General features: G+C 35.9%; 2 protein-coding genes across 7 annotated transcripts; one reads left to right on the top strand and one right to left on the bottom strand.

Annotated features, from left to right (window-relative positions):
- Positions 1-6,570, top strand: LOC142548855 (patatin-like protein 6). Of its 3 annotated transcripts, none has more exons than XM_075657455.1 (3): positions 1-1,320; positions 3,150-3,444; positions 5,290-6,570. In XM_075657455.1, exons 1-2 carry the CDS (start codon positions 187-189, stop codon positions 3,417-3,419), a joined length of 1,404 nt encoding a protein of 467 aa, XP_075513570.1. In that variant the 5' UTR covers positions 1-186; the 3' UTR covers positions 3,420-3,444; positions 5,290-6,570. The 3 variants fall into 3 exon arrangements, with proteins under 3 accessions (XP_075513570.1, XP_075513568.1, XP_075513569.1); XM_075657453.1 differs by having other exon boundaries at positions 3,144-3,444; XM_075657454.1 differs by having other exon boundaries at positions 3,144-3,444; positions 5,250-6,570.
- Positions 4,327-12,384, bottom strand: LOC142548857 (uncharacterized). Of its 4 annotated transcripts, none has more exons than XM_075657460.1 (6): positions 12,298-12,384; positions 12,065-12,162; positions 11,806-11,905; positions 8,449-8,631; positions 7,881-8,023; positions 4,327-4,590 (listed from the first exon to the last, which is right to left on the bottom strand). In XM_075657460.1, the coding sequence occupies exons 1-5, from the start codon at positions 12,352-12,354 to the stop codon at positions 7,901-7,903; spliced, it is 561 nt and encodes a 186-aa protein (XP_075513575.1). In that variant the 5' UTR covers positions 12,355-12,384; the 3' UTR covers positions 4,327-4,590; positions 7,881-7,900. The 4 variants fall into 4 exon arrangements, with proteins under 4 accessions (XP_075513575.1, XP_075513572.1, XP_075513574.1 ...); XM_075657457.1 differs by lacking the exon at positions 4,327-4,590 and adding an exon at positions 7,465-7,756; XM_075657459.1 differs by lacking the exon at positions 4,327-4,590 and adding an exon at positions 7,465-7,582.
- Between the last annotated feature and the right edge of the window lie 1,429 nt (positions 12,385-13,813).

Below are 13,813 nucleotides of genomic sequence, written 5' to 3'. Positions count from 1 at the left end.
TATATTCTATATTGTTTGTTGCGTCTCTCTTTGCCGAATCCCCCTCTTCCTCTTCGTTTTGATCGATCGTTTGAACTTTGAGGCCTGCGATCTCGGGATATACATACAATCCCATTTCATATATGCGAAGACACGAAGAGAACAGATTTTATTGGTGTCAAGAGAAGAGATATTGTTTAGAAATTAATGGCGTGTGCTGATTTTGAAAAGATTAACAATCATGCGGTTGAAATGCAAGAACCCAGTATTGATACGGATAAATTGAGCTATGAGATTTTCTCCATATTGGAGAGTAAGTTCTTGTTTGGCCGCGATGATCAGAAGTTTTGGGTTCCAAAGCAGATACCACCGGAGCAGCCGCAAAGACATGACGCCGTTGAAAATGGGGTGCAGTCTATGAAGAGCCAGAGAGGGAAGATATGCATTCTCAGCATTGATGGAGGTGGGATGCAGAACATTCTATCGGGAAAAGCGCTGGCGTATTTGGAAACGGCATTGAAAAACCGGTCGGGGGATGCCAACGCCAGAGTCGCCGATTATTTCGACGTCGCCGCCGGCAGCGGTGTCGGTGGGATTTTCACAGCCATGCTGTTCGCCACCAACGATCAGAAGCGGCCGATTTTCGACGCCGACGACACCTGGAAATTCCTCGCGGCCGAGGGCAACAAATTCTACCGCTCCGCGAAACCGCGCAACTCCAAGGGCAATATCTTCAAGCGGGTTTTCAGCAAAACCGGCGTCGCCGGTTCGGCCACTTCCGGCTTGGAGAAGGCCATGAGAGACGCGTTCAAGGATGAGAAAACCGGACGGAGCTTGACCTTGAAAGACACGCTGAAGCCGGTTTTGATTCCATGCTATGATCTCACCAGCACCGCGCCGTTTCTGTTCTCCAGAGCTGATGCTCTCGAAACAGACAGCTTCGACTTCAACCTCTGGGAGGTGTGTATGGCCACGTCATCCGAACCCGGGATATTCGACCCGGTTTCAATGAGATCGGTTGACGGGGCTACCCGTTGCGTGGCCGTGGACGGGGGGCTGGCTATGAACAACCCCACGGCGGCGGCAATCACGCACGTGCTACATAACAAACAGGAGTTCCCTTTCGTAAGGGGGGTTGAGGACGTCATGGTACTTTCACTCGGAGCCGGCGAGCAGCTTCTGTCAGGCAGCTTCGACTACGAACAGGTCAAGAAATGGAAGGCAAAGGATTGGGCTCGGCCTCTTGCTCGCATTTCCGGCTCCGGCTCGGCGGAGCTAGTGGACCACGCCGTGGCAATGGCTTTCGGTCAGAGCCGTGTCAGTAATTACGTCCGCGTTCAGGTACAAAATTAACAACATTAAATTTAATGCAACAAAAGTCTTGGTTGGTAAGATCGGTCTCCCACCGAATGTCGTTGAATTTGGAGCCTTTTTATCTTTATATTCGATCTTTATCAGATTTAAAACGATTTTATCTATTCTACGAGTCAAGAATTTTATTCAGTTGGATGAAAACTGAAATGTAAAATGATAATGGTGGAGGGCAAAGTTTTTGTATTCATATATTTTATATTGGCCCACGTCTTCTTCTATCACCATCCTTTCATGAGAATTAATTAAAGGTTTAGAAACATGGATAATTCTATTAAGAGGGTAATTTTTCTCTATGTTGTATTTGAGCTTTCAAATTACTTATGGGAATGATAAAACCAAATTTTATTAACGAGTTTCAAGTTCTTTTCTTTTGAAGTTTGGAAGTTTTGGGGTGATAAAACCTTATTCACGGTCCGCTTTTCGAACCCTGTTGTTAATTTGGCAAATGGTGTTGTGTTGGCCAAATTCCAACTCAAGATGAGTGAGTATTTTCACGGGGTGTCTTAGATTTTGTAGGGAATTAGGTTCAATATAGAAAGAAGATGCTCCATTTTTACAGTCACGCGTATAATTTTCCAGGCCTTCTTAAGTGCAGTTATTCCGGGTATTAAATGTTTCCTGTTGGCAAATATATTTTTCATTAATTCCTTTGTGGTCGGAATATTTAATACGTTCTGTGTTTGAAAAGGGTAAAAAAATGCCTCGACTTAAAGTTTGACAGACTGTATATCTAATCTGAGTTTATCTTCTTGTAATTTTACAGCAAAGTCACATGTTATTTGACTGGCTCCTGTAAAATGTCCTTTCACAATATCAGAATGTTTATAGACCTTTATATGTCAAATTTTATTGTGAGTTTTTAAGATAATTCTTCTAGTGACAAAACAAGGAAAGGCAGCTAGCAATCTGAAGTGTTTAACATGTTCACGATGGAAAATGAATATGTGGACCACGCATTTAAATGATTCAGTGTACCTTTAGCAATTTAATGATTTCAAGAAAATGTTATTAAGTTAATATTTTATCTTTTGGCCCCCTAACCATAATTTATGAGTCAACAACAAAACGCATGTTCCGAAGAAATCAATTTTTTAAAATAATGATTACATTTGTTTTGGGGGGATAAAAATGTGATCTGAAAATTACTAGAATAGGTCCTTACTTTTTTTCTTTTTTTTTTTGCCGTTTCTATATTGAACCTAAATTTGCTGATAACAGGAGTAGAGTGGGGTTTATTTCCTCATTTTCTTGTACTGTCCTGCCACCAGATTTTAGCCGTGCAAAATAATTTTCTTGTCTTATTTGTTAAATCATTATCAGGTGTACAATACTCTATGTACATTTGAATGACATGATTTGGAATTGTCTGAACACAAATTATACTGTTGGAGCATATGGCTACTTAGGGAATAATCTAATAATAATGATAACGATTTGATAACTAAATCCCACTTGTTTTCTTGAATATAATACTGAGATGGGAAATTGTGATATATTATCTGATAAATACCGAAGCCTAATAACTTGCAGTTGACTGAGTTGGTTTTCATCAAGCTAGCTCTTAAGCATTGGTGTAAAGCACCCGACGCCTATAGCCTTTTTATTTTACATGGTTATTTTGCATCAAACACTTTTTTACTCAGAATCAAGGCTCTGTATGGGAATTTTGTGAAAGTTATTGATGATTTTTAAGTTTAGAAGGTCCCCGTTTTGGAATTTAAGCAGTATTTTTCAAATTACATCCCAGAGTGTTCGCTGATTTGCTAACAAATTTTTTTTTTTGTTACCAGTCGCAGGCTAATGGATCCAATACAAACCGATATGGTGCAGCTACTGACTCAGACGCTAGCCCGAGCAAAGTAAAATTGTTAATAGGAGCAGCTGATGACATGCTGAAGCAGAAGAACGTTGAATCGATCCTCTTTAATGGGAAGAGGATAGGAGAAGAAAGCAATTTCGAGAAACTGGACTGGTTTGCCGAACAACTTGTGTTAGAACATCAGAGGAGGAGTTGTAGAATAGCTCCCACTGTTGCATTCAAGCAAGCTACCCCAAAACTTTCTTAAACAAACTTTACTTATTTTGAAAATGGTGAGCTCGCTGCCTTTGACTACTTTATTATTCTTTATTGCATTATTATTATTAAATGGTCACGTTACATTTTCTTTATTGCTTGCATTATTTTGTCTGATGATATCGACAAGGCTCCACTCAAAACATTTAAAGAGTATAATATAACTTCTTAATTATAATAACATTGCAAGAACTTGATGCCTGAGAGGAAGTGAGGAATGATTTTCCAAGAACCCAATTAGCTACTTTTATGAGTAACCCTAACTTGTGAATGAATGTTTTGGCTCTAAAAATATGGTGGCAACCATTCTAATATCCTTAAGATTCACATACACGATTCATTTTTATTTAAAAAATGTAAGGATAATATCATTTAAAAGTAAATATACACTAAACACCTTCAGTCTGAAATCTTCATGCTGGTTATGCCCGTCCTATGGCTGTCATGGGCGTACTCAACTTATGGGTATGTTTTGTTGTGTTCATGGTAACGACGTTATGATGAAAGCATGAACACATAGTCCTCAAATCCTCCCCATGAAAAAGTTCAAAACCGGTCCCATGTATGAGCATATAATTGGTACATAATTTGGTTCCTCTAATTTTTTCCCCAATAAAATGACTTTTTAGATACAGATGTTCTGTTTCTAGTAGCTCCCTTGGCTTCTGTCTTGTCATTTTCTTTCAGAAACAACAATGCTTGCAACTACCTCTGGCTGTTGACATAATTTTAATTTTAATGTACTTGGGAAGATGAGAGATATTTATAGCCAAACAAAACAAAGAAGTATGTAGGGATACCATTTTGTCTGCTCACCGATACTGACCCTGGAGGAGAACGAGGGGTGTATCAGTCATTTCATTTAATAGGGTAGGTGCACTTGGGGACCTGTTCCACTTCAATCCATGAATGAAAGGGCCCTTCTATTTTCCACGATGAATCATGCCATGTTTGAATCTTTGATAAAGAGGTCACTCTTTTTATTACAAATTGATGGACGATCACACTTATTTGTAGTAACTTTTACTTTTGGTCCATTAAACCTCTGCATATTTTACCTTTTCTTGTCCATTATAGGACTCTAGGCTAAGCGGACCCTGATGAACTTTATTAATTTTTATGTTTCGAGGGGAAGCACACCTCCTCCGTTCACTGGGTTTTCCCTGCTCATATGTTCAAAACATTTACATATATGAGAATATAGAACTCTTTATGACTGAGTTGGATGAGTCACATTACCTAAAGAGTCATCTTTATCAGCTAGGACTAGGATTTTCCCTTCCATTCCATGATATGATTGATTGCACTTTGTTGGTTTCTATATATAAATAGAGAAAGAGAGACGGGGAGACTCTTATCATGGACACTTATAGAGGAAGCTAGTAGTCTTTTGACTTTCACATACCAACTTTAAACCGGAAACAATGGAGAGTCAAAAGATGATCTTTGTATATAAAGAAGAGAAAGTAAAACTTATCCCAAGCTTTGATGAAAGTGTAAAACAACCACAGAACAATGTAGAATAAAATTTACTTGCGCTCACTATTATTACTATTGTTAAAATCAAATGGGAAGCCATGATTAGAGCACTAGATGTATGTTTTCTGTAGTTTTACAGGTTGTGTGCCCTACATTGTCATTTAAAGCCTGCCATATGTTTTATTCCTTACATCAATCTTAAATGAAATAAACATTCAATGGCGACATTTGTGTTTCATATCTACTAGTTAAAAAAAATCTGGGATAAAAAAGTATGCATCAGTCTGTCTAATTGGTTCAAATTTAAGATGTTCAATCACTGGGTCTATTCAATTCGATGCAGGTAACTAAAGATGTTCAATCACTGTATATATTCAATGCAGGTAACTAAAGATGGAGTAAACTTGGAAGGAAAAAAGAAACCAAGAAACAAGGATGTTGGAAGAAAGGCAAATATTGCAAGCTTTTACTTTTGGCAGGATTGGAGGAGAAGTAGGTGAGTGAAGTGAAAAAGGAGTGTCAACTGTAAAAAAAAGTGTGGATTTTGGTTAGATTCCTTGCCTGCCACATTGCAAGTCATGGTGGAACATTAAAATTTGTCCATTGTGAAAATACCCTTCTCATTTCTTTTAATATTTTATTTCTATTTTTAAAATCTTTTTTATGCCTATATCAACACTGCAACATCATATCATCATGCAAAACTATGAGATAATATTATAAACTTCATCTCACATTTGAACACACTCTTAAGATTATTATTCTATTCTATTAACTCAAATTCAGATTGAACAAATGTACTAATCTATAAAAATTAGTTTTTTGACTTAAACTCATACTTAAAGAAGTACAAATTGGTAAGCTTTATTATATATTTTCTAAAAAAAAGTCACAAATAAAATGGAGAATTTAAAATATCATGCCAAGTGATTATCAGATTATGTTATACTCAACATTAAACGATGGTTCTGAAAGTAATCGAGAATTATGAACAAACACTAGACACTTATAAATACATACGCATACATATATACATGTATATATATGTGCGCGCGCGCCCGCGTTTGTACGCTCTTTTAACACATATAATGACACAAATTTTTATTGAAATGATTTTTTTCCCCCGATTGGCACCATCCAACTACTTGCATATTCTAGTATTCTCCTTTCTTTGGCACTAAGGACGACTTTGTTTATGACATTTGGAGTAAAATATGACTTTGTTTAAATAGTTATCATCGAATCTACTCTGCCATTCCTAATCCCACATTTATTGTAGGCTTTCAAACATGTTTTATATTGCAAACACACAAAAACATATATTTGACATAATTTTAATCTTTAGATATTATGAATTCACCTTTTCTCATTTATTCTATTTTTCTAGTTGAAGCTAGTTGTCGTAGCTGATATTTAATTTAGTGGAAAAAGAAGTGTGAATGGTCGAATAATTTGTGTTAATGATTGGTGATTATGACTTTTTCTTAAATAAATAAAAGTATCTCGTCCACATCCAATTATGCTATCTAGTTACTTTTAACAAACCCAAGACCGACAAAATCAATGCATGAGAAGAAAAAGAAAGAAGAGACATAAATAAACCAAAAGGGATTAGGAATTTTTTGAAATAAGAAATTCTTAAGGAGCCCAAATTAACTTTAAGCTACACATTAATATGGCTTATCGTTATCGAACTACTCGATGATTTTGTTGGTTAAATTTTACACGTAAATAAACCCAAATCACAAAATGCTCAATTTGCTAATTTAAAAACTTAGTAGGTCTATTGTGAGTCGGTCTCAAGAATCTTTATCTGTGAGATAAGTCAACACTACCGATATTCACAATAAAAAATAATACTCTTAACATAAAAAATAATTTTTTTTCATGAATGACCCAAATAAGAGATCTGCCTCACAAAAATACGACATGTGAGACTGTCTCACACAAGTTTGCCTATAAAATTGGTAAAATATCACAGCAAAATCTTTGCTATGAATCATAAATGGACAACAAATATCAAATTCTTTTTTTAATATAACAAATATCAATTCTAGTCTAGGCTATAAAGCATCGTATATATATATATATATATTCTCATCGGGCTATTCTTTCTCCAAACCAAATTTAATGATTTGGGGGCACAAAACTTCTTTTGCATGCTTTTTAGTCTAAATAGGAATAGATAATAATGTTAATGTATAAACAACATAGTACTATGAAATCAATTGGATCAATTTGGGTTTGATTAAGATTTGATCAATTCGATCATGATGTATAATGTTATTTACACTCCAATTATTGTATATAATGTTCAACAAATAACCAAATCGACCCATTGACACTATACATGTGTGAAATCACTCTTCTAATGAGTATAGATTTGTTATTATTTTTGATAAAAATTCGATTCCACCTCTCATTTTACAAACCGTGTACCATTCCATCTCCATTTTTGAACATTAACAAAAATAACTGAATAATAGCGAATACTGACCTTCATTATATTGTCCAACATTATTATTTTGTTAAAAAAATTTGTAAAATGAAATAACTAGTTGGCTCATGTATTAGCCAGGAGAATTTACGAGAATGTAGCATAGTTGATTACAAAAGGAATGCCCGAAATTCGACGTCCCAAATAGCCGAAACGCAGATGATTTGCTACATAATCATCTGATATCAAATAATCACTCAATGTCCTATAAAATAACTCATCAGAGCCAACCCATTCGATACAGGAATAACTGATTGGCCACATATTATGTATTCTTAAGGACCAATTATTTGGTTCAACTTTTCCTCTTCTGCTAAAAAGTAAGGACTAATAATTCTAAAGTTGCACCACAGCTACAAAGAAGGGTACACTTCGATAAGAAAAAATGTCAAAAGATTAAAGAGGACATGGTTGTCGCTTAACCCAAAGAAGATGCGAGATCCATCAAATTTAGACGTAGGAAGAAATTTTGTGTACCTGGAGGCGAATGAGTCACATTACTCATCGTCTTTATAAGGGTATTCCTCGGGAATTTGCTTCAGAAGCTTAACTTGCAGCTCAAATACATCATCCCCTCTAAGCATGTCACGTAGCCATGTGACCTCAGTTTTCATAGAAACCTGAAACAAGGGAAGAAACAACGAATTATACGATTTTGAAGTTTTACCATTAGGATAGTCATGGAGAGAATACTGACATTGCTTGACATTTTCCAGGCGTACAAGACCCGTTCAAAGTAACTAGACAACAAACTCCATGATAATATGAAAAAAGGGGACACCCGATGGTTACTGTTAAAGCACATATTTGAGAAGATGAATTTACCGTCTTCAATTTAACAACATTATGGTTAGTGACTCTTCCAATTTTGGCTTCATACTCCTAAACAATTGCTAAGAGGATTAATTATGTAAGATATGACATGACCATGCCAAGAGGGTCGATATCCAAATTGATCATTCTAAATTTTGAAAATTTATTCACACACACAACACACAAATTGAAACAAATATGAGAAGATGATAATAGAGACCGATGTACTCACCATCTCAAGAGCTCCTCTGATTACTCCACTTAGAATATTGCAATAGTAAAGACCTTGACAGGTATCAGGAAGCTCGACAAAATCTACAAGTGGGTTATCCTCCAAAATTATACTGCAGGTTGTTCCCTCAACATCCCAGTTCGTGACAGATGCAGTGATACCCAGGAACATTTTGAATCCAACCTGTTCATAACAGGTTTTGAATATTGGATTCAATAAAACATTTTTTTTTACAGTACTCAGATTCGTGCCATCTTTTCAAAGGGGAATTTATATGTCAACAGGGCAAGAGAAGCATGATGAATAGTTCAGCTGATGCATTGGCTTAGATAATAATCTTTCATCAGTAGCAGTCATCAATAATTTATTCAAAGATAAAAGCTAAAACTTAAATAGAGTCAACCTAGATCGAACCAATCATAAAATGAGTGAGAAGCCATTCCTCACGAGTAATCATGATCAAGTAAACAGAGTGTGAAACACCTTTATTTCATATTTCTTCTGGTGTTCTAACTATAAAAGCATTTTGTTCAGGTACTTTAGGTGAACAAAACACCCATTTGGAATTAAACCAATGCTTTCTTCGTCTATTAAAAATGAAGTTTCAGAGTAGTCTAGAGTTGAGGGCAATTAGAGAAGCCTCAAACTTTCATTTTCCAAAGGCCTACCAGATGTAAAACCCTGCATGCTTACCAAAATATTAAATTGAGCTATAATAGCACAATTGCATCATCAAAATTCATAAAGTCGATGTTCGAACTGCTTAATGCTCATTTCTCTTTACAAATTTAGCATGCTTCCAGTCGAGATCTTTCTCAAATTCTTAACTGTAGAACCAATTACAAATAACAGAAGCTATTTAAGTAAATTATTTCTGTGAAAGCAATTTGCGTTTCAAATTTCCTGATTAGTTCATGATCAAGTTTTGCATCTCAATCTTCCTACAACCATCAAGGCATCAACAAGTAGCTATAAGACAATAATCCCTGCAAAAAACCGCACCTTTCAGGAGGATCAATTCATTAATAGCCATAGAGAGCTGTAATATTTTAAATGTTCCAAACATTGAAGGACATCATCAAAACCAACAAAAAATACGAAATTCGAATGGAACGCAACAGTTTGTCGATGAAAGGTACAAAACTAGAGATCCAAAGACTCTAAAGAACCATAAAAATTCAGGGACATCCAACTATTAAGTAACCTCACCCTCGTCGGGTTTCTTAAAGGTGTCATGGGCATCATTATTAGAAGGCGTGCACCTGGCTCATCCAGGCTATAGACACAGCCAGGCAAAGTCAGTGCACCCAGGACAGCCCATGGGCACAGCCTTTTCAAAAGCCGTGTTCTTTTGTCCGGAACAAATTACGCCTAAAGCGCTATAAGGCGTGCTTCTTCGTGTTAAAATAATAACAACCAAATGGCCCAGTCCAACTGAATCCATGCCCAAAATCACCTAAAACGCTCCAGTGCGTAAACCAGGAACACTTCAATTCTATCCCTCCTCCATTGTATGAAACATTAAACTACCCTCCATTACATAAAACACTAAAATCCCAATTCCAAAATCATTCCAAACACTACTCTCCCCTGCTTTCCCTTGCCATTAAAAATGTCAAGTTTTGAAACTTCTAAATCTTAGAAAGGATTCAACATGGAATTACGCGATCATAAAAGAACCTAGCCTTGAACCTAAGAATCCATGGCTTTATCAATAAGGATGATTATTACAATATAAATGTAAAAGTTGAACGATAAACAAAAATTCCAGAATTACTAAAGCAAATAATATAAATTATATGTTCCTAAAATTTTAGTGAAATACAAGAAATTTTAGCTACTACATGTTGAAATGTTGTAATTTAATCACATTTAAGTTATAGATTCTGGCAATACAATATCATGTTTAAAAAATTTCAGCACTCAAAGACACGCATAATCAATTGATTTCACCACTAAATCACAAAATTCATAAACTTAAACTGTACTGCAAATTGCTAAAACTCTAAGTACCTTGTTACAAGGTGTATGCATCATTCAAGACTTTCCCTTTAACTGAAACATTGGTTTGCACCTTGCTGTGCCAAGGCTTGGAATCTTACTTAGCCTTGATAACTGCCATGGTTCAGGCTAATATGCTATTGCTGTAAGAACTAGGATGCTAGATAATAACTCCGCAAAGATTGGAAGAAAGTTAAAACATCAGTAGTACTATAATGGGCAACCAACAATGTGAGGCCCGGGGCCGAAGAGGGCGGGGGGTGATCGCCGGTGCCATGAGGTTGCACGGACAATGAGCGGCTCCTGGCAGGCTTCTAGGTGGAGGGAACATGAATGAACCGATCCCACACCGGAATGAGAGGGATTCCGAGACTGTTCAATGTAATGGACTGTACAATTGAAGAGGGCTTAAAAGATTTGATATGTACTACTCATATCACGAAGGTGCATCTTCTTTTCGGTAGCTCATCACATAAGAACTCCTAAAGTTAAGCGTGCTTGACTTAGGGCAATTTTGGAATGGGTGACCTCCTGGAAAGTTTCCTAGGGTGCGTGAGAGTGAGTACATAAGTATGTTGGAAAGACTCGTCTTGGTACAGTGAGCACAATCGTCAAATCCGGGGCGTTACATTTGGTATCAGAGCCGACCTCTCTTAGTACGGTGTGGTTCGGGGACGAACCAAGCGGAAGCTGGTGGGCATGTGAGGCCCGGGGCCGAAGAGGGCGGGGGGTGATCGCCGGTGCCATGAGGTTGCACGGACAATGAGCGGCTCCTGGCAGGCTTCTAGGTGGAGGGAAAATGAATGAACCGATCCCACACCGGAATGAGAGGGATTCCGAGACTGTTCAATGTAATGGACTGTACAGTTGAAGAGGGCTTAAAAAATTTGATATGTACTACTCATATCACGAAGGTACATCTTATTTTCGGTAGCTTATCACATAAGAACTCCAAAGTTAAGTGTGCTTGACTTGGGGCAATTATGGGATGGGTGACCTCCTGGGAAGTTTCCTAGGGTGCGTGTGAGTGAGTATATAAGTATGTTGGAAAGACTCGTCTTGGTACAGTGAGTACAGTCGTCAAATCTGGGGCGTTACAAACAAAATACAAATGCTATCTAGATCTCAAATTGGATAAAAACTACATCATTAGCACTAAAATAGGCAACAGTCATTATCTTGATTGATGAGAAACAAAGCAAAACCAGTTTTGACATAAGAGAAACAAAAATGCAATCCAAAGATAAAAGCTTTAAATCGTTAAAATTGTTCCACTATTGTTGAAGTAAACAAAATAAAGAACCAGCAGAGAACAGGAAATAGAGAAGAAGTGGTGCTAGGCAGTAAAGACACGACCTTTGCAATGACTTCCGCTGTTTCCTTAAAATCGACACACCTAGAAACATTTGATTTCGCAAGAAACTCATCAACTAGACGGAGTCCAATATTATAGCCCCTGCAACGCTTAAAACGGAAATTTTTTCAAAAAATGCAACCTCAAGTCAAACAAAATTTCAGAAAATACAATATCCAATTATCAACATAGTAGACTGGAGAATCGATCCTCTCAATAATAGGTGAAGAATAAGAACACAGCAGAGATTCATTTACAAACATTTGATCGAGCTCCTTGTTAACCTCCTCAACCTTTTCCAGATCGGTAATCAGTTGGCGCACCATAGCACCGTATGTCAGAGTGAAAAGCTCCGCATTCTGAGAACGTTACATAAAAATTAACATCAATATGAGTCGCAGAACAAGATTTGAATGGTAAAAACATCCATAACTAAGATTCAAAAACAAAAGCCACCGAAACTGTTGGGGCTTGTTAACGATTAGTAAACCTACCACGCGTTCAACGCTAGCGAAAATGGCGTCGCCAGATTTAGGTGCCAAGGGGGCCATGGAAAGAGCTTCGGGTCCGAATATCTCGCATTTGACAGTCAAATATCACACCAACCAAATATTTATGATCATCATATTTGTGATCCCCTATCCACGTCATCAATAAAATATTTCTCTACTCGAATATCTCATATTTCATAATCAAATATCACACCAACCAAATATTTATGGATCTCACTGTCTTTTTAATTAATATTTTATTTTCATTTAATTGTCTATTTATATTTCACATAATAATTAAATATAATTAAATAAATAATAAAAAAATGAAAGAAAAATAAAAAAAAGCTGCTTGGGTCGAGGTGAAGCCCAAGCGTGAAGTGAAAAGCTTGGGTCGAGGTAAAAAAGAAGTTCGACTCATCTCGTCCAAAAAAAACTCGATTCAAAAAACAAGCGCGTCTCAATCACGCTTGTTTCAAGAAATTTAAAAAAAAATTACAATATCCGGTTATAAATTTATAACCGGGTATTGTTATGGCACATAAATCAATGATGTGTAATGGTGAATATTTAAACTGAGAGGATATTTGGATGACATGGCTTAGATAATACACACCGTTGTGGATGCCCTAAGAGTATTACTTTTTATTGTGAATATCGGTAGGATTGACCAATCTAACAGATAAAGATTCGTGAGACCGTCTCACAAGATACCTACTCTTTATTTATTTATTCCCAATATTTATACTATCTTGTATTTCTATATTATTACATAAAAAATCTGTCTCCTAGCTTTTGTTCCTCATATTGCCCTTACACCAACATTTTTTTAAAAAAAATTGCCACAACTTATTTTCAATATTACCACTCTCAAATTGAATATGATCAATCACTAATTTCTATCAAGTATTATTAAATTAAACATGAAATTAAACATTTAATAAATTTTTTTATATAAATTATGATTATAATTTAGTCGTATTCCTTGATTGACAGGATCAAATTATATCAAAATAATATTATTATTATACCTTTCACCAATTAATAATTTTAAAAGGTAGAATTATTTATTTAATGAACTGTACATTGGATACACACAACACATGTACATAAAAGACACTAGTATATATATTTACATGACACTAAATATCTCAATAAAAACCAAACCAAAACCGTTTTCATATTTTTTATTTATAAAATAGGAACCAATCGGATGATATGTTTTTCAATTCAACTACTAAAAATATACTTACAACAAATATTTGGTAATAAAGAAAATAAAATTCGTTTACTTTCAGTACATATTACAAGGAACGAGAGTGGGAAATTATCTCATTTGGTTACAAAACATTTGCATGAAATGGAAACAAGATTTATATTAAGAATTTGTATATTAATTAATATAAAATGGATGTAATACTGATATTTTTTTTATTCAAGAAACCAAGTAGTCTTCTTGTGTTTTGTGCTTTGGCCTTTGGTTAGACATAAGAATACACAAATGAGCGGAGTCATAATC

Source organism: Primulina tabacum, chromosome 6, assembly GCF_025594145.1.
Source record: "Primulina tabacum isolate GXHZ01 chromosome 6, ASM2559414v2, whole genome shotgun sequence".
Taxonomy (NCBI): domain Eukaryota; kingdom Viridiplantae; phylum Streptophyta; class Magnoliopsida; order Lamiales; family Gesneriaceae; genus Primulina; species Primulina tabacum.
The sequence above is the reverse complement of the archived record's forward strand: the minus strand, read 5'-3'. Positions and strand labels throughout refer to the sequence as shown.

What these genes read in the sequence shown, in the direction of transcription:
- LOC142548857 (XM_075657460.1), bottom strand. Translation starts at nt 12,354, where the DNA reads ATGGCCCCCTTGGCACCTAAATCTGGCGACGCCATTTTCGCTAGCGTT. An exon ending in TCGCTAGCGTTGAACGCGTG is followed by an intron (nt 12,163 to 12,297) that starts GTAGGTTTACTA and finishes TAACGTTCTCAG; the next exon opens with AATGCGGAGCTTTTCACTCT. An exon ending in AACAAGGAGCTCGATCAAAT is followed by an intron (nt 11,906 to 12,064) that starts GTTTGTAAATGA and finishes TAAGCGTTGCAG; the next exon opens with GGGCTATAATATTGGACTCC.
- LOC142548855 (XM_075657453.1), top strand. Translation starts at nt 187, where the DNA reads ATGGCGTGTGCTGATTTTGAAAAGATTAACAATCATGCGGTTGAAATG. An exon ending in GTAATTACGTCCGCGTTCAG is followed by an intron (nt 1,321 to 3,143) that starts GTACAAAATTAA and finishes TTTTGTTACCAG; the next exon opens with TCGCAGGCTAATGGATCCAA.